Here is a 21,334-nt window from a genome sequence, read left to right on the forward strand (position 1 = left end):
TTCCATACCAAAAATCAAGACTGTCATTTATCAGTACTACTCACAACACATAACAGCAGCATAGTCAGTAGAGTGCATAAGCAGACAGTGTGGCAGAGCAAGAGAAAAAAAAGCAAGCTTACTGTGTGGAAGGGATGTGTTCAGGTTCAGGAAATTTTCGAGGACGCCCACGACTCAGGTGGCGCCGATTTACGAATTCACAGTCGTCCACCATCCAGAACGATCCAAAGTCGTCCTCGTAGCGGACAAAACACTTATGGAGGGACAGGTTGGTGCGGATCGCATTCTGTGCAGATAAAGGAGGGAGCAGAGGTGGAAGGGTGAACATGAATAATAAGAAGAAGAATGAAGGTAGAAAAATAGTTGGAAGCACAAAGCAAGCAACACACAAGAAAAATAATATGACAAGTGCAAAAGTAGAATACAACACAAAAGATTAATATATATTGAAAATCATAATTAGAGTATATTAAAATATATTTAAATAAAAGTAAAATAATTAAAATGTAAATAATAAAGTGTAAAAGAAAAACAGATTGAAGAGGTAATTGTAGGAGGAAGAGAAAGGGAGAGGGTGGGGAAAAAAAAGAGGCTGATATTAGCAAATGCTCAGTGAAGCACATCAAAACAAACAAACAAACAAACCTACCCTATTCTTTCTTGTAGTCGTTGGGGCCTACGTTTGTAGAATTCTACTTCATCGACTGTCCACACAGCCCCTTTAATGTTCTCAACTCTCATAAAACATTTGTGAAGGCTTAGGTTGTGACGTACTGCATTCTACCAACAAAAAATAAAAACTTACCTTAACTCTACTAACTTGAATAGATCTTATATGATGCTTAGAATGAAATAAATACCTTTTGCAGATAGAGGTTCACTGAGAAAGTTAAACGTCACAGGAAAAACTATATTCCTATTGTTGAGAGCTGATGCTTCTATGAATCTAAATAAAGTATGATATGATTATACAATACTTTTGTGATGTTGACACTTTATAGCAATATGATAACTCCTTAATATCCTTTCAGTGGTATCCCTTTTAAGGATACCATAATTTGCAATGTAATAAACATTAGTGTGATGAAATTCATTTCAATAACTTAATCTACTGCAATGATTATATGAAGACTAATCAAATACTGTTGTCCAAGTAAGATGGCCAAAGTGGAGTCCTCATCAATAACTAACAAGGATTTCAGCAGATATTCTTCGTTACATTCTTTCGTATAAAACTCACGGTTTAAAAGCGAAAAATGTTAGTTTTAAAATACTGATCAAAACAGCTTATCTTTTCCTTGTGTTCAGCTCAATGGCCTGTTCATGGCCAAGTAACTCTAATTAATAATGTCACAGGACAGTTAATCCTATCTCCACAGTTGGTTTATCTTGCTCAATATATGTATTCTGCTGGTTTCTCTGTTTGTAGAAATAACGGAAGGGTTTTCAGAAAGGGGGAACCCCACTACCTCCATATATGAAACTGGCTGGCTCCCCTTCAGCTGGAATGTTCTCATAATTCTTGCATTCTGAATGAGATTTAAACCTAGACCTCTTCAATCAAAGGACATTGCTGTTACAGAGAGGTGTCAGATATCAAAATATATCTATTTATTTATCAATCACATCAATGTCAGAGCCTGGTTTAAGGCTTTTTTTTTTTTGAATGAAGATGGTTTATTTCATGCTCCTATAAGACAGGTGATTTTTTAAAAAAATTATTGAGTGTTTCTTACATTAATTATGTATTTTAGTATATTTTAGTATATTATAGTTTTTAATAGATATATTGTATTTAGTGTATTATTATTATTAATATATCTGCAGACATACTGTTAATTTAAGTCTTTAAAAATGACCAAAATGCCACTCTATTTCTGCCAAAAACCTGACAGAAATAGAGTGGCATCAAAAGTAGAGGCTAGAGTAGATGACTGAGATAAGAACCTTTGCCCTGCTGAACAAAAGTATTACAACACCAATACTGATGATACAAATGAAGATAAGAAAATTAAATTTTCTTCTCTTAATTTGTATCAACATTCCAGATTTCAAATAAATCTTTAGATAATCAACTCAGAAGTGAGAAAAAGTTGAGAAATGTTTTAAAACACTAAATAGGATAAGAAAAATAATATGTATGTATTACACACACACACACATTGAGTTAGCTTTGCATTAGGAACACTCCCTCCCTCAATTTATATATTTGGCACAATAACGAAGCACCTCGTGATATCAACATCACATGCAGCTACTGCAGATAGTTGGGGCCCGGAGGGCAGGTGCCAGTATTTTGGAAACAGCTGCATTTGGTTGCTCCTGTACCACTGCATCAAGAGTGTACCAGGACTGGATTAACTGTGAACAGATATCCAACAGAAGGGCTCACACTGGTCAGCCATGCATGGTTGATCCTAGAGATGAACATCAAGTGTCATGACTGGTATCTCAGCAATGACATGCAAAAGTCACACAGCTCATCCACCAGCACAACAGTGGGGGCAGTTCAACCCATTTCCACATGTATCATGCACTGTACCTTGCTTTGCTTGGGGTTCTGCAACCAGAGACCAACAAGGGTACCCATGATGATGGCCAGGCATCACAAACAATGCCTTGTATGGGACAAGGAACATCGGCAATGGACCCTTGACAGATAGAAGGTCATCTGGAGTGATGAGTCCTGTATCCTGCAGCATCATGCTGATGGCCAGGTTCACATTTAGCATAAACAGCATGAAGCCCTATCCCCTGGTTGCACAGTTCAGGTTCAACAGGCCTGTGGAGGTGGTGTTATGATCTGGGAAGCTTTTTCCTGGCATGGTCCAGGTCTGTTGGCTATCGTCCCACAAACACTGAATGGTGAATGTTGCAGGGACCTGTTAGCCGATCATCTCTATCCATATCTGCAGGAGGTCTACCTCAACCACAGTGCCATCTTTCAACAGGAAATGCACCTTGTCATAAGGCTCGTACAACTATTGAGTGGTTGGAGGAACATGACAATGAATTTGCCACATTGCCTTGGCCCCCAAACTCCTCTGACTGTAATAACCCAATTGAACACGTGTGGGATATGCTAGAAGAGGGTGTGAGAATAGCTGATCCTCCTCCATGGAATGAGTGTGAACTGACAGAGTTACTGTAGCAGACATGGGTCGAGTTATGCATGGATGTTCGACACCTTGTGAAATCTTTTCCTAGGCATCTGCAAGGCATGCACAGAGAGGTGGATCAATGCATTATTAGGTATGTGTTCCTAATGCAAAGCTAGCTCAGTGTATGTACATATTATTATATGTGTATATATACATATATAATAATAATAACCTATATAATTTGGGTTCACGTTTTGAGTGGGAATGGGAAAGAGAAAGTTGCCCAAGTGAACCAAGCAGACTGCAGATGTAAGCATACAAAAAAAACCATGATGTAACTTATACACAGATGCCAGGAGGGAACAAAAAGGTTGAGTTTATTGCCTTGGTGAATGCATCATTGTGGCCTAAGATTTCTGACATTAGTGAAATCTGGGTTTCAAAGTGAGATGTAATAGTAGTTGGAATTGAGTGTAAAAGATATAGTATTTTTAAGAAAGAGAGAAGAGACAGAAGAGGAGGGGGGGTACTACTAATGACATCAGTCTAGTTATGGCAGAAACTCAAATAAGCAATAATAGTAATAATGCTCGATGTAGCAGTGAGCTATCTAGTGTGAAGTGGAGGCTATCAGGATGAAATATATGGTGGAGTGTTGCTACACAGCTGATGGTTCAGTTTGTTGGGAATGATGAAATACACTGCCATGTTATCTTGATAAGTACTAAACAAATACCGATCAGATTCTCTTCATCATGTGCTCTTATTGGTAATTATTTCTCTTCAGCAGCTGCATAAATTTCATTGCCTTTTTCACATGTGGTGTCCTTTTTCATTTTTTCAGTCTACATTCTCAGTAAAGTCCCATAATGTGACTTAATCTATGTTCATTGAGCTAATTTGTTGATGCATGTCACCTACATTTTCCTTTGTACATTTTTGTCTATTGGCCTCTATCTCATATCAGATATTCTCAAATGCACCTATGACCCTGCTCCTGCCACCTTGCAGAACTTTCACCCTTTTGAAGTTCAGTATTACTCTTCTCATCCTGTTTTCTCTGTTCTCCTTTAAAATATATTATTCCTGAAATTCTATCCCTGTAACGATATTCTCTTCCATCAGCTAAGTCTTATTAATACTTATAATGTTTGGCCTGGCCAACCAGTACCCCAAACTCCTTCTCTATTCCTAATGTTCTACTTTAGTACACATGAAGTGAAATATCCCTTAGCCCTACAGGTATCTTTTAGTATTCTAATGAATGCTGCATTCATATTTGTAACCTCAGAAACTACAGTTAGTGTTCTTTGATTGTTCCCATTCAGTTGCCTTAAGATGCCCACTCAGAAGCTCATCTGCTTCCTCCCTGAGAGACTTACTTCCTTGATTTTTTCTTATTTCTAATCTCTCTCTCTCACTGAATAACAATTTCTCCAGATACCTAACTGGAGAAAATGTTGTTGTTTATCTAGACAATGGCTTAAGAAGAAAGCAGGAATCTATTGATATGTTTCTTGAATAGATGAAGGCTGTAATCTTCTGGGAAGGCAGAAAGAGAGAGAGAAGTTGTTCCAATGAACAAATGCAGATGAAATGAAAGAGGAAGAAGAGAAGTTGTTTTGGTAGTTCACCATCTATTATGAAAACTTCACAGTACATGTGAGCACAATCAAGATGTCAGTAAGAACAAGATTGCTGCAGTGAGTAACTCATAGCTAGATAAATGAAGTTCAGGAGATTTTTTGAGGACATTAAGTCAGAAATATAGCACGTGTGACCAAGGAGATGTTGATACTGTGTGTACTGAGAGAATGTATAACAGGAATGAGAAAGCGTGAGTTTATAGGAAATGCGATATCCTAATGGATCTTGGTGTTTTTATGAATGAGAATAATGAATGAGGAGAATGGTGATGAAAGACAGGATACTGAATAATATTTAGAGCAGTAGCAAGCGGAATGGCACTAATCAGAATAAACAATGAATATGAGTGCTGATAAGCAATGCAAGTGCAAGTATGCAAGAGAATAAGTGCCAGACTTGGTTTTGTATCAAGATTTTTGTTTTCTCATGCTATGAACAAAATAAAGATGAAAATATAATTTCATGTCAAATATAATGTATTGTCTGTGTGGGTAGATGAATTGGATCTCACCAATTCGATGATGCAAAGATACCACAATGGATTATGATAAGGATGTGAAGGACTTTGACATATAGAAACAGAGACTATAGGTTTAAACCCTTGATCAGACTGCATATGGACTATTATCATCTGATTTGGTAACAGTTTTTGAATGGATAAAGAAATTTTAGAAAGAGTCTCAAGAGAGACAAAGGAAACGTCAGTTCTGTGCAATACTGACTATGCAGATGGATTGAGAAAATGCCATCTACAGAGCATCATAAATAGGAAGAAGAAGAGAAGTAATATGATCAAGATATATAAGTCAGTAAGGGAATTTACCACATCAAGGAGATTTTTGTGTAGTGGAGAGAGAGAGAGAGAGAGAGAGAGATAAGAGACCATTCCTGAAAGTTGTATAAGGCAGAGTGAGGAAAAAGCTTTTGCTAGGAGAGTGGTTGAGTAGAATTTACTGCCAAAGTGTGTATGAAGGTGGTGGGGCAAAATCATTAAATGAGTTTATTTTTATTTATTCATATGGAGTTTCCTCTTTTTTCTCCCCGTCCCTATTGGGGCAAGTTGAGCCCCCCCCCTCATGGAGGAGTTAAGTATTTATGGCTGTAGATCTGTGTGTTCACTGGGCCAGTTTGCCTGCTTGCGGGATGAAAAACCCCAGATAAACTGGGGGGAAACCCTGCTGTCCACGCCCAAGACCGGCTAACTCGGCTATGGCTGAGGAAGATCCTTAAGCTCCTCCCGTTGGCAATGGGAATCGAACCCAGGACACTCCTTCCCAAGGCATATGGTTGTGAAGCGCAAAGCCACTAGGCTAAATGTGCAGACAATGAGTTTATGATGTGGTTTGATAAGCACTATGGCTTGCCACGATGAGTCTTTTGACTGTATGAAGTCTGATAATGTAATAACAAAATCTTTACTTCCTTCTCCTTTCAAATATAATTATTTTTTTAATAATTAAGTATTGTTATCAGAAAGTAACTGGTATTCAATTATTTATTTAACCCCCAACCGGCCATGACGTCTATAGACGTCGAGCTAAATCTGGATACGAAGCTCTAAAACCCATTGAATAACATGGATAAGAAGTGCAATTTGGTGTCACTATTTCATCCACATTGGTCGGTAGGGAGGTTAAACCAATTCAATGTCCAATTTTTTACCACAAAAAATACAGAAAGTATTATTAGCATTTAAAACATAAAATGTATTATATATATATAGAATATGCATCAACATTAAATGATCAGCTGTATAATAAAGGCATGATATTATGATATATTCAGTATCATAATAATGATATCACTCATAATAGTTATTGTTAGAATGACTAAATAAATGATCATAATAACACAGGCCTGCAAATTTAAACTTTCTAAAAATTGATCTGGTTCTAGTAGTAGAATTTCTATTATTTAAATATGTTGATTTTGGAAACGTTTTTTCTTATACATATATATTTATCAGAAAATGTCATTTTTAGGTTTAGATAAGTGGGTCATTTTCATATGTAACATCTATCAGCAATCAGTCATCATGTTTATGTTCCTTTCGCTGGTATTTTCTCTTCATTTTTCTTGATGTCTTCATACTGTTTTGTTCTTCACTATTATCTTTAAAATGTTTGAGGAAAATCATCCAAATGCAAGCTTAAGAAATGAATTTTGAAAGTCATACTGCAATACAACTATTTGAAAATGACGAGGTGCTATTTTGTTATTTATTTATTTTTTCAGGTATTATCAGAAACAAAACAAATAGTATTTAATAAACATTTACAAGATAAGACTAATATAGCCCAATATGAAGGAGTAAAAAAAATAAGAAATGAAATAAAAAAGCAACTCTAAATAGTTGGAATATGACTTTTATGGAGCACAGAAACAAGTACGAGAATGATCAAAAATCAATGAAAAGAAATTTGTGAATATATAAATATACCAGTTATATAAAGAAAACACTGGGAAAACACTTAGTGAAGAAGAAATAAAACTGTCAGAAATACAACAGCTAGAAAGCACAGATGAGACTGAAATAAATAATAATTAACATATTCTCTCTCTCTCTCTCTCTCTCTCTCTCACTCACTCACACACACACACACACACACACACACACACACACACACACACACACACACACACACACACACACACACACACACACACACACACACACACACACACACACAAAGCTCAACAAATTGTGCTTTTAACTCATTCAATGTGTTCATTCACCACATTGTTGGACAATGCATTGTGTTCACCAACCACTATCCATGCAAGAACTTATGCCTTATGCTATTGATCACATCTTTCTTATACAGTTTCCAGAGATAGTTTCTTGTTCTATCCATCTCTCCTATTATATAAAAAATTTCTTCAACATTAACCCAGTAGCTTTACCAACTTAAGAGTTGCAATCATATTCCCTTTTTGCATTCTATTTATTAGGTTTTGCAAATTGCATTCCTTCTATTTGTGTTCATATCCTACATTCCAGAGATCAGTAACTACCTCAATAGTTAGTCTTCTTTGGACCTTTTCTAATATATTCTCATCACCTCCAAACCAGGTAACCTGATCTTAAAAGAATATCAAACAATTTACGATTATGCATGCCATTCTTCCATGCAACAGATTTAACATGGAAATATCAACAAAGAAATCAAAAAGAATGGCAACTGCACTAATAAGATATAAATTGGAACATAATGAACACATTATGAAATTTAAATACATAAGAATAACTGTAAACAGTAAAATATAACATATAATGAAGTAAAAAAACAATCCCTAGAGACTAATAACATATAAAAATGTTTAAATTCAACTAAATAGAAAAATAAATATCTGACAAAAGAAACAACAGAATTTAGAAATCAGTAGTCTGATCAATACTAACTTATTATTATTACTATGAGCTATTCCAAGGAATCCTTGGGCTCATCGAGGAAGGCGCTAAACATTATGTCAAGAACTATCCAACACTTGTGCAGTATCTATCATACCTTGATTTGAACTCATCCACAGTCGTGGCACCCACAAAAGACTCTGGCAACCTATTCCACTCACTCACTACTCTCCAAGAAAAAAACTTATGCTCTAACACCCTTGCTAACTATGCATGTGAAACAAGAATAAAAACATTAAAAATACAACAGATATATAATGTGTAATGAAAACACTAAGAAAAATAGTTCATTATCATCATCATCAAATTTCTGACATTTACCCTCAAGGGGTGTACAGGATATGATAGTACTACATGAAAAATTTACATCATTACTAACTTTCTACCTACAATTTTCTGCCAAATCAATCTGTTACCTGTCAAAGCTACAACATTGTCAGATCTTATATTTATATATCTATCTTCTAAGGCAGCACTTTTTACCGTATCAACCCACCTATATCTTGGTCTTCCTCTTTGTCTTTTTCCTGCCAACCTGGCAGAGAACACTTGTTTGGCTAATTTTTCCTCGCCCATTCTGTTTAAGTGACCATACCACCTGAGATTAGCTCTGCTAACGCATTCCTGGATGCTGACAATATCAAGTTCTTTTCGAATATCCTCGTTTTTAATATGATATTGCCATTGATGCCATCTGTTCATGCCCCCTAATCTTTCTCAGGACTCTCATGTCTCTGTGGTCTCTAGTCTTTGGTCAAGTGTTTTACTTCTGACCCAGCTCTCAGATCCATAAGTTAAAACTGGTTTGAACACTGTCTTGTATACAGTTAATTTAGTGTTTTGATTTATTTCTCTCTTATTTCATATAAATATCAATATTCAGTGGACTTCCTATCATACCAGCTTTGTTGATTCTGTTGTCTATTTCCATATTTAATTTACCATCTTCACTAAAAATTGTGCCTAAGTAGCTGAAATGTTTTATTTACTCTATAGGTTCTCCATTCACAATGCAGCTGAGATTTTCAATACTTCTGCCTATTTTCATTATCTTTGTCTTGTTATTGCTGACCTTCATACCATATCTATCACAACAGTTATTCAATTTAGTCAGGGAATCTTGCAGACTTGTAGCGGATTTATTTAGAAGCATAACAATATCCGCATAAAGCAAGGAGCTGACATTAACATTTCCAATTTTGATATCAGGTTTAATACCACTTTCCTTCATAATGTAATCCATATAGATAATGAATAACAGAGGTGATAATGCACATCCTTGTCTGACACCAGATTTAACATTAAATCATCTTCCTGTACTTCAATTCTAATTGCTGGCTTACAACTCAAATAAAGACTAAGTATTGCTTGATATAATGATCCACTGACACCATACAACTGTAGCATTTTGAATAGCTTCTCTCTTGGCACCTTGTCATATGCTTTTTCCAGATCTACAAAACTTAAATACAGATGTCTGTTATATTCCCATGACTTTTCAACTATTTGTCGTAAAGCAAATATCTGATCCTGACAGCCTCTATTTGGCTTGAATCCAGCTTGTTCCTCACCATGCTTCTCTTCCACAATCTTTCTCAACCATTTCTCGAGTATAGTGGCATAAATCTTACCAGGAACACTCAGTAGAGAAATACCTCTGTAATTCTCACAATCAGTTTTATTTCCCTTTTTATATATGGGTACTATGAGAGCTCTAATCCAATCATCTGGAATTCGTCCTTCTGTCCCGGTCCTCTGAACTATGCAAGTGTAGCTACTGTAAAACTTTTATACCTCCATACTTGAGCATTTCTGGTCTAATATCATCTACTCCAGCTCTCTTTCCACATTTCAGACTTTTGATGGCTTTTTCTACTTCAAGCATGGATATGCATTCCTGATTGCATGCCTGGTCAGTGTTTTTATCACTGTGCTGTGATCACTGCTAGTTTCATTTAGCAATTTTCAAAGTAATTACTCCATACTTCAAGGATATCTTTTTTTTCAGTTTTCATATCGCCTTTATCATCTCTAGTTCCTTTTACAGTTTCCTCTATCCTCTTTCCGTTTCCTCTTTCCACCATTTCTGATCTTCTTCAACAACCTCCAGAATATCTTGCCACCTTCTTGATATTTATTTTCTATGTTCTTACCAAAGTCTTCTCATGACTTTTGTTTAGCCATTTATTAAAAATAGTTATATATAAAAATAGAAAAATAGTGATTAAAACAAAATTCAATAGAATAAAAAAATGAAAAGATTTATGATGCCTGTCATAACATTACAACCCATAAATGATGATATTATTTAAGAAAATTACAACATAGACGATATATTAATCAGATTAATTAATATTTCTGATATGTCAGGAAAGTTAAATTGCCATCATCAGAGAACAATGAACAATCTGATATGTGCATGAAGGCACTGCATTGGGTAAATAAGACCAAAACAGAACAACAAAGACAAGTCTAGAGCCCAAACAGTGCCCCATAGTGGACTAGGATGGATGTTCTTGGCTGTGTGTTCTAAGGATGAGTGCTTCCCAGATTTGAGGCAGATTCCTGAAACCAAATTTGTTGAGGTTTGGATAGTTCCATAAGGATGAGATAGATTCCAGAAGTCATTCATATTAAAATTTGCTCCTGTGGAGTAAGGTGGCCTTTTTCCAGTATATTCTGTGGCAGGTGTTCAAGGCATGGTTAACAAGACCTAACAAGTGATGGAACTGGATGTAGTCCTTGTGCTCAGCAATTCTCATGTTGGCTGTCCTGCCTGTTTGGCCACAGTAGGACAGATTATAATTGCACAGTACCTGGTAGACATCTGGCAGGTCTAAGATAACAAAAGAATTGTAATTACAAAAATGGATAAGGGAATGCCATGGAAGTTCTTAATAAACATAATCACACACATAAGCTAAACTAACCTCTGCTTAAGGATCACTCTACCTACCACGCAAGGCTTGCTGACCATGCCTTGGATGCCTGCCACAGATATACTGGTAAAAGGCCACCTTACTCTATGGGAGCAAATTTAAATATGGAATCTATCTCACCCTTAAGGAACTATCCAAACCTCAACAAATTTGGTTGCATGAAACTACATCAAAACTGAGAAACACTCATACTCAGAACTTCAACCCGACAGCTAAGAACATCCATCCTAGCCCACTAGAGAGCACTATTTAGGATTCGAGGCCCACCTTTGTTGCTCTGCTTCGGTCTTACTTACCCAGTGTAGTAGTGCCTTCATGAACATATCAGATTGTTCATTGTTCCTGATGATGGCAATTTAACTTTCCTGAAATATCAGAAATATGAATTAAAAGTAATTCTAATTAATATGTAGCTATATTGTCATTTCCTTAAATAATATCATTATGAACAACCAATGTATATGCCTTACTACTAACCCATAAATGAAAAGATAAAAAAGAGACAGTCAGAATGAAATAAACATATTAACAGAATGCCACTCAACCCGACTCAAAAGTTGTACCTGCAATTACAACACACTCTAGTGGTCAAAACTATAAATATGTTTGTTACTTTTATTAATATTTTAATAACTAGATTAAGGATATAAAAAAATAAATTCTACGTTATACAAACACTTGCTAAGTCTTCTGTAAGTGTCTGACCATATTCCTCATATTTTACTTCATTAAGTAGAAATTCAAGATTTTTCTTTCAAGCGAAGGAACATCATCTATGCATTACCAAATCAGCAATAGTAATGGATGCATTATGCTATCCTTGTAAGGGTAAACTCCTTTACACTTCTGCCTTGATTGATATTATTTATGAAAATGACGCACTTATGACTGATTCACTCATAAAAAAAATAAACTTAACATTTTGTGGAAAAAACCTGTAAGTTTGTATGCTATACTGAAAACAGATGCAGCTTTCAGAATCAGCATATAATACAGGAATTACTACAGAACAGGTAAACTATTTATGACAAAAACCATTGAAAGCATGTATAATTAATTAATAAATATCTAAACATAACATAAGGGATGCTACTGCTATTTTCCTACCAGCTAGTCAAATTTTGTTTTCAGCTCAGAGAGAGAGAGAGAGATGGAGCACACTAAAGATCTCTTTCAATGTCTACAGTGTTGCATTTCTTTCTCTTGAGAACAACCAGTAATTTTTATTATACTATTCCAAGAATCTCAATGGAGTCAACAATAGGGTTCATGGAGTAGTAAACACACACACACACACAGCTCACCATGCTCTATTTTAAACACATTCAAATTTTCTGCATTCCAATGAAAGGCAATGCATTCCAATCATTTGCAACTATCTATGCATAAAACCTGCTTCTCGCTCATTTGCTTGCATCCTCTTTTTACAGGTTCAAGGGATGACCTCTTGTTTTCCTCTATCTCCCACTATTTTATGAAAACCTCTTTGACATTAATCCTATAACAACCCCTTTCCACCTTATACATCTCTATCATATCACTCCTTTTCCTCCTATCCACTAGACTATAAATTGCATATTCTTAATTTCTTTCTTCATACTCAACATTCCAAAGACCAGAAACTACCTTAGGCCATTTCATTTATCCACTCAAGTTATTTATTTAAGGGCAATATGCATATCATCAAATATTTTTATAAAACAGGTCTTTATGTACTTATCTCATATGAGTATATAAGCTAAGTTTGTGTGAGTTCATTTAGTGAATTTTGATCTGTTTAAGTTTTTCTGTAAAAAAGATCCATGTAATTTTGAGGAAAAACTCAATTCTAGTCTAAAATCGTTCATATATTCTTGAAGAATCCTCATCAATGAGAGCATGAATCTCTTGGCTATTTCCAGCATTCATTATTGCTTAAATCCCAACAAGTATTGTTAAGTAAATATCATGATTTGTAGAGTTAATTCTTCTGAGTAGTAGGGTTAAAAATCAGCATTTTTTGTGAACGGAAAAAAAAAATCCTACTTATGTATTTGCTGCCATCAACAAACTTAAAAAAAAACAAAAAAAAAGGTCCTCTATTTGGCAACTAAACTAAAACCTTACAATGATGATATGTAGGCATCCTCCTAAGCACTGCAGCAAATATTATGTTGTCTTATTCACAGAGATCAATATTTTCCAAACTTTAATTCCTGTCTGCTCCCCATAGATCCCACTTCTTATCCAACTTTTACAGAATACAGATATCAGTAATCTATGTAACATTCATATTGCATTCCAGTGTACAATTTTGCATTTAGAAAACTGAACAATTAAATCCCATGTTCATAACCAACTGCAAACTATTCAAATCCTCCTGACAGGATATAACATCTCCAATGTATATATAATATCTCTCCTTGCCAGCCTGGCTGGCCGAGTGGTTAGCGTATCTGCTCTCCAGCCAAAAGGCTGCGAGTTCGAATCCCGCCGTGGGCATGGATGTTTGTGATTGCCTGTGAAAATACCAGTGGTGTCGCTGGTGGGCGATAGATGGCGTTGATACAGTTGTGGCTTGTTGGTGGATTGAGTGATGGAGACAGAGCTGTAGAGTAGGTGCCCTCCCTTGATGAGTCTTTGGACTCCTTAGAGGTGTCAAGTAATAATAAAAAAAATAATAATAATGTATCATTTGCAAACAAATGAATACTCCAATCCCTTTTCAAAACTTTTTTATATTATTCATTAACATATAAATTCAATATGGACAGCCAATATATATATATATATATATATACTGTTTATTTAGTGATACAATAAAGCTATTTTATAATAAATTTAGTTTAACCCTTTATCCAAGTGTGAGCAAACAAAGTTTGTGCCTGAAAATATCTTCAGGACTGGGGTAAGGTAGTACAACACCATAAAAAAAAAATAAATAAATAAAGCTATTTGTTTTTCTTGCATCTGCAGTATGGTGGCTGTTGAATAAAAGTGTTGAGTAAAAAGGAAAGAACAGGTGTATTGAGCAAAATTTCATCTATTCTTGAATCCAAATCTGTTGATCTTCAACTAAATACTTGCTTATGCAGGACATCTCTTATTCATAAGATAGAACAAAAAAAAAAAAAAAAAAAACTAGCAATCAAGGTAGAATTTGTATACAGGTGGAATTATCCACCTGTTTGCAACTGGAAATTATTTATATATACATTACTATGTAAATAATGTATACTGATCATTAGTAAATAAAAGAAAATTCTTAGAAAGTAAAATGAAATATAAATAAAACACAGAAACAGATACCTTTCTTTTAGAGGACAGAAACAGATAATTGTACAAGATGATTTGCTACTCCATCAACTGACATGTATTCCTGCCATGCCTATATGAATCACCTCATCAACTTTATTAGTTCATTGGATAATAATCTCCTCACTATAGTTATTTACTGAGCTATCAATTTATATAACTGCTGTTTATTATTGGTTAGTTATTTACATTTCATATACAAATGTCTTTTCCTATCCTTACAAGCTTTATTTTTTAATTATGCCCATCATAAATGGCCACAAGCATGTTTAGAGTTTATAGAATCACATCTAATTCACAATATCCCAGTAACTTATTGGGCATACAAATATAATAACACAATTGTACATTATTAATAATTCATTTATCAGTAATGAAATTATCTTCTTGAATTTGAATATCATTTCAAAAGTCTATAAATATCACTGTCTGTGCATTACTTTGTCAACAAAATTTGTCACTTTATTAAAAAATGCTAAAACAAGTTCACTCATTAAATAACCCACACTGACATCATAAGGAATCTTGAATGTCTTTTTTTTTTTTCCTCACCAATCTTCTGTAATAACTATTCATTCTTTCTGGGACCTTTTCTGCTCCAATGCTCTTGCGAACCAATGAAGTCAAGAGCATGATCATCACCCTAATACACTCTCTTAGAACATACAGTTATATGTCATCAAGTAGTGTAGTGCTAACAGGTTAATATTAAGTTTACTTAATAACTTCAAATGAATCACTCTAGTCCCTCTGCTATTTCTCATTTCCCACTAAGCTTTGAATGAAATCATAAAAACTCAGACTTTTTTGAAAAGCAGCTGCAGAAACCATTTTCAAGTCATTAAAGGAAAAAAAATTCAGTTAAGTAAATTTTCTCAAACTTATTTGAAAAAATAAAACTTCTTCCATAAACTTATAAGTGATGATAATTGCTGAAACACTCACATGATCCAAAAGGCAATTCAAAAATAAAAATTACCCATGAAAAGAAAAATAGTTTGTGGTGGACTGAAGATGTTAAACAAGCAGCTATATTGTTGGTTTAATCCTTTATCCAAGTGCAAGCAAACAACATGTGCACATGAAGTAGCTTCACGACTGGGCAACTTGTATGTAGAGGCTAATGACTTCACATCACTTGCCTTAGTATACCATAAAGCAAAGCACATATCCTTACAGACAAGTATAATGCAAGATAGGTTTCGATCTTTATTGAGGTCTCATCAGTGGGAGCCAGACTTAGAAGTGAATAGCAAGGTTGAAGTAATGCAGAAGTCATATTTCCATATACAAGTAGCCAAAAGGTGTCACACCTTATTACTAAAATACTCTGGATTAGAGACAAATGCTGAAAGTTTTTCCACTTGGGTTACTTCAACCTGGTATGACTTCTGGGTCTGGCTCCCACTGATGAGATCTCAATAAAAGTCGCAACCGGTCTAGGTAGTGACTCTTCCCATAATGCATAGCATTATACACATCCATAAGGATATGTGCTTTGCATTATGGAATACTAAGGCAAGTGATGTAAAGTCACTAGTTGCCAAGTCGTGAAGTTACTTCATGCTCAAACTTTGTTTGTTTACACTTGGATAAAGGATTAAACCAAGAATATAATTTCTTATCAACTTTAATTTATAGTATAATCAAGTGGAAAAAATTTAAACATGTCTCTAATTCAAAGTATTTTAGTAATAAGGTGTGACACTTTTTGACTACTTGTATATGGAAATATGACTTTTGCATTACTTTGACCCTGGTATCACTTCTTGGTCTGGCTCCCACTTATCCTGCCATGGTAAGATATGAGTGGTTCTGCTCAGTAGCAGTCTTTTGTGTGTGTCTCTCTTGAGTGGAGCCACTGCTGAGTTTATGGCTCTCCTCAGTGATGTAGGTGAGCCTGTCGCTAAGTGAGACACTGCTGAGTTTATGGCTCTCCTCAGTGATGTAGGTGAGCCTGTCGCTAAGTGAGACACTGCTGAGTAAAATGATCCTTTGGGTCACTTGCACTTGCTGAGTTTAGAGTGATCTGGGGAATTGCCTGAATTTCTGGAGACTTTCCTTTGCTTATATAGTGAAACTGGTGTGGATATTGACCCTTTCCATAATGCATAGCATTATACATGTCTATAAGGATATGTGCTTTGCATTATGGGATACTAAGGCAAGTGATGTGAAGTCATTAGCCTCTATATACCTGTTGTCCAGTTGTGAAATTACTTTGCACGCAAAAACATTGTTTGCTTACACTTGGATAAAGATTGAACCAAGATTATAATTTCTTGGCATCTTAAATTCAAATTTTTAATTTAAAAATGAAGAAAGCACATAGAAAAGTTCCCAGCAAGTGAATATGCTGAGAATACACAGAAAAAATAATGTAAAAGTGGCTAAACAAAAGTGATGAAAGCAGGTAGGAAGACAGAAGATAAATACTGAATCAGGAATGTAGCAAAATGTCCTGGAGTCTAGTGAAAAAGCTGAGAAATGGAGCAAACAGTAAAAGGAATCAGAAATGATAAAGATGGTATAAAAATTGAGGATAAAGGAATTTTAGATGGGTGAGGTAATTACTTTAAAAAGACTATTAAATGAAACAAGGAGTGAGAGAAGGGTGGCAGAAAATATTCAAGAGGAATGTAGTTAGAGTACATATTAATACTTGTAAATAGGTAGGAGTTAAAAAGAAAAATGGGGTATAAAATTTTTGCACTATATGCAGCACAATTTGGAAGGGCTGGTCAAAAAGCTGAATTCTAGTTGACTAGAGTAGAGCTCTCACACAGTATCCAACTATAAGAAGAGAAAGAAAACTGAACATGAGAATTATAGAGGAATTTCCTCACTAAGCATTTCAGGAAAGATTTATGCATACATACTGAAGAATCTAAGAATAACTTGAAAAGAAACTTGATGAAGAACAAAATAGGAGGACAAATACAGGTTGTCAGGATCAGGTTTTCACTTTAAAACTTTTAAGTTCAAAATATTTGAAGTTGAGAAATCATAAGAATATAATAAAGATCTGTATTTAAGTTTTGTAGATTGGAAAGGACATACAACAAGGTGTAAAGAGAAAGCTGTTCAGAATGATACAAGTATATGGTGTAAAGAGGATAATATACAGCATATATTTAAGTTGTTAAGTCAACAATTAGAATTAAAAGAAGCACAGAAGATGGTCTGATGTAAAATCAAGTTAAAGATGTTGTTTGCACCATATCTCTGCATTGCATTCAAGTGGAATCTGACTGGATACAATGTAGTCAGAAAAAAAAAAAAAGCAGTATAACCAACAGAGGGCTCAGATTTTAAACTGTTGGAATGGATAAGAAATCAGAGTGCTCTGTGCACATTAAACACCTGCAAGTAGACTGATGATGGAATATGAGATTTCCTTATCTGGTTCAGCAGGAAGCTGCATGATGGAGCACATGGAAGAATGCTAATAGGTTCAGTGTAGGTGATATTGTCAGCATTCATGCTAAGAGCTTGCATAATCTTTTACAAACAAACCAAACTGGCAGTCTGATGCATGTAATATTGAACTTCCCAAGATAGAAAAAAATACTAGATCCAGAATGTTTAGGAAGAGACTTTGTTTTTGGGCATAGTCAAGAAACAACTGTTTCCATCAATGCAACAGAAGGAGATTCATTTGCTTCAATAAAGACTTTGAATAGGTGATAAGCAAAATGCACCAGTAGTTATTTATATATCCTGATGCTGAATAGGTTCAATCATCTTGGGATATACTTGTTCTTGTAGAACCATTGACTTGGAACCCATAATCAAGCTCTGATAAAACAAGTGCACAATAAAGGCAAGCAAGAAAATCAATCTGTACCTCATTCTGTAAATGAGAGAGCAAGATCAAAGGATATTCAATGCTCTTTTGAACTTTTTTCTGAGTTGATGAATGTGTACAATGAATATAAGCTTTCTGTCAGAGCCCTAAGAACTTAACTTCTGTTGCTAATGAGAAAATAAGTTTGTCCCATTCTTAACTTTGGGATTGAGTAAAGAGTGCATTTTCAAAAAAAGTGTACATAGACACTTTTTCCACCTGAAAAACTGAACCAATTACTAAACAGATATGACTAATTGCTTGTTGAAGATATGCCTTTCAATTACCCTGATGTGTTACAAGAATATTCAACAGTAACTTGCAAAGTCATCAACATATAGAGCACTGCCTACTGCATATATTGTTTGGCAATTAAGCTTAGTTTGACAGCAAAGTGTTCACCTTTTCAGGAATATATAAAAATGTTTCTAAATAGACTAAATGGTCTAATGTTAATTGGTGTCCATAAAAGCCACAACTGTGTGTTGGAGATATCTGTTTTCTAAATAGCAGAGGTCTGGCATTCGCATTTTCTTCAATATCATAGCAAGACAACTGGTTATAGGTTGATAAATGTTTATAAAATGTATGCATATTTACGTATCATAAAGTGCATGAGGGACGGTAATATTCTCAATCAGGTTATTCAATTAATCTTAGATTAGAAAGGTGAGAGGAAAATGAAAGAAAGGAAAACTGAGGGATTTTGCAATAAAGATATCATTCTGAGTGCATTTTGATATGTAATCCTTGGCTAAATATAATAATAATTATTATTATTATTATTACTACTACAATGATTTATTCAAATCATTCTGCAAGTGCTGCATGTCAACTGTATTCCTGATTACCATGTCAATCTTTACATCATCAGCAAATAGCTGTATGTCTCCTTTTAAATCCTTCTCAATGTCATTAATATAAAGACTGAATAACAATGGACCAAGGACTGATCCCTGGTCTGGAAGATGCAAATCAAACCCAATGTGTGTGTGTGCAATAGCCATTATAAGATGGCTATCACACACACACATTCACAGTCCTCTTGCACATATATCTTAAACTTTTAGTGTTAGACTGGAATTTAATTTTTATTCTTTCAGTGTTAAAGTTAGTGAATCTCTCCATCCTTGCCTCAATGTTCCCAGGCATTTCTCTCTTCTCTCCAATGTCTTCTTCAGTAATTTTGTTTTGTTTTGTCTATCTGATATCATACATTCTTTTTATATGATTTTTCCATTCTTTTCATTTTCAGACTGATCACCTTAAATTTGCAGACTCACATAGCTCACCCATTACTTTTTGATATCTCTCAGTCAGCCATCTTCTTAACCAGACTAGTAGTTTATAATCTAATCCATATCCTTCAACTTATACAACACCCTTTCATGCTGAATCCTGCCAAATGCTTTAGCAAAGTACAAAGTCATTGTATATCCATTCCTCAACTGTCACATTATTATAAAATGTGAACAAGTTACTCAAACATAACCCTCCCTTAGTAAACCTGTTCTGTTCATTAAGAAGTATAGATTCTTTCTCAACCCATTTCTGTGTCCAAAATCTTCACCACCACTTCAAAGGTACTAAAAGGTTGACAAATCAGACACATCATTCTTTACACAACTCTTGTGCAATGGGATTATCATACATTCTTTCTTACTCCTGTGGAATCTTCACAGTGCTGAGATTCAAATTATACAGCCACGTCAAAGAAATAGTCAGTTCAGCTGAACACTCTTTTAGATGTAGAAGTACTGCAAAGAAAAAAACTGTAGTTTCAGGATTTTAGCTTAATCATTTCTATTAACTGCTAACAGAAACAACAGAAGAAAAAAAAAATCAGTCAACTGATCTATCATAAGTTGTGTATTATTCTGTAGATATATATAAAAAAGGACTTTTATTTCATTTCCTGCAGAAATATGTGATGAGCCATTTATTTTATACATAAATAAAACTGAATAAATGTGAAATGATAATAGTTTTTATTAAAATATAAATAACTAATCTAAAAAAAAGTGCCTCTTAAAAACTTACCTTCCAAGTAGCAGCATTTCTTCTGAAATAGCAAAAAGTATTTTGAAACCAATTATATATTTCGTTGAGAGTCAACTGTTTATCAGGAGATTCAATTATAGCCTGAAATATAAAAACTGAATATCAGGGAGTCCATAAATATAAAAGAACGATGAGAAATTTCCTTCATATATTTCAGTAAATGTTTTCATGCCATTGATACACGCTCTCTCCAAAAAATGTACTCTGAAAACATTGTAGGAGGTCTGTGATATAACAGAAGAGCAATCAGAATTCTTCTATAAACGCACTCACAATTTTCTCTGGTAACTAATTCTACTCAGTTATCACACCAAACAAACAAACAAAAAAAAAAAACAAGTCTTCCAGAAGTGCTAACACTATTACTCCATTCTCGGAAGTGATCCCTCTCCCTCTCTTCCTGCCACGTATTGAAAAATTATATTATAATGTACTGTAAAATGTAAAACGTACCAAAAACTGTATCTATATTCTATAAAATCTTATAAAGTGTATGCTATAAAATTCTTTGAGTTTTAATCTTATTTCCCTCTTTTTTTTGCATAAAAACTCAATTTTGTAATCCCCAAACATTTTTTCTGTTATTTTTAGAAACCCGTATTCACAAGAATTAATAAAAATAATTTTATTATTGCAAATATTTTGGCCTGAAACTGACAGGCCATTATCATTGCACAAGTACATTCAAAGTGAAGCATGAACAATGGAATATTATTTCACTGTGAAGGCATCTGCATTATAAGTACACAAGGAAATTGTAATGCTGTATTAAAACACATAAAACAATTTGATAGTAGAAAATATTTATTCACACACTCAACTAGTTTAGTGGCATAATCTGTGTTTCACATCATCAGGAAATATAGTAAATACAAAGAGATAATGATCACAAAGTAAATATTTGAAAAAGAGGGATTAAAAATAAAATGCATGCTTGTGCTATGTAGACACCTGATGGTTTGTGGTTTTATGTGTACCACTGGCTTCCATGTGCACTACATGTTTTATGAGAAAGAGAGAGAGAACCATAATT

At 34.5% G+C, this 21,334-nt stretch overlaps 1 protein-coding gene across 1 annotated transcript in view; it reads right to left on the reverse strand.

Moving 5' to 3' along the window:
- Window positions 1-21,334, reverse strand: part of LOC150101959 (forkhead box protein P1-like) — a 227,939-nt gene that overhangs the window by 100,053 nt on the left and 106,552 nt on the right. The window contains exons 10-11 of the mRNA XM_090399943.1: window positions 20,281-20,382; window positions 650-780 (exon numbers count right to left, since the gene is read on the reverse strand). Coding sequence (XP_090256069.1) covers window positions 650-780; window positions 20,281-20,382 — 233 coding nt within the window. The remainder of the gene's footprint in view (window positions 1-649; window positions 781-20,280; window positions 20,383-21,334) is intronic.

This window comes from Typopeltis vanoorti, chromosome 11, assembly GCF_054136105.1.
Source record: "Typopeltis vanoorti isolate ZY-2024b chromosome 11, IOZ_Tvanoo_1.0, whole genome shotgun sequence".
Classification (NCBI taxonomy): Eukaryota; Metazoa; Arthropoda; class Arachnida; order Uropygi; family Thelyphonidae; genus Typopeltis; species Typopeltis vanoorti.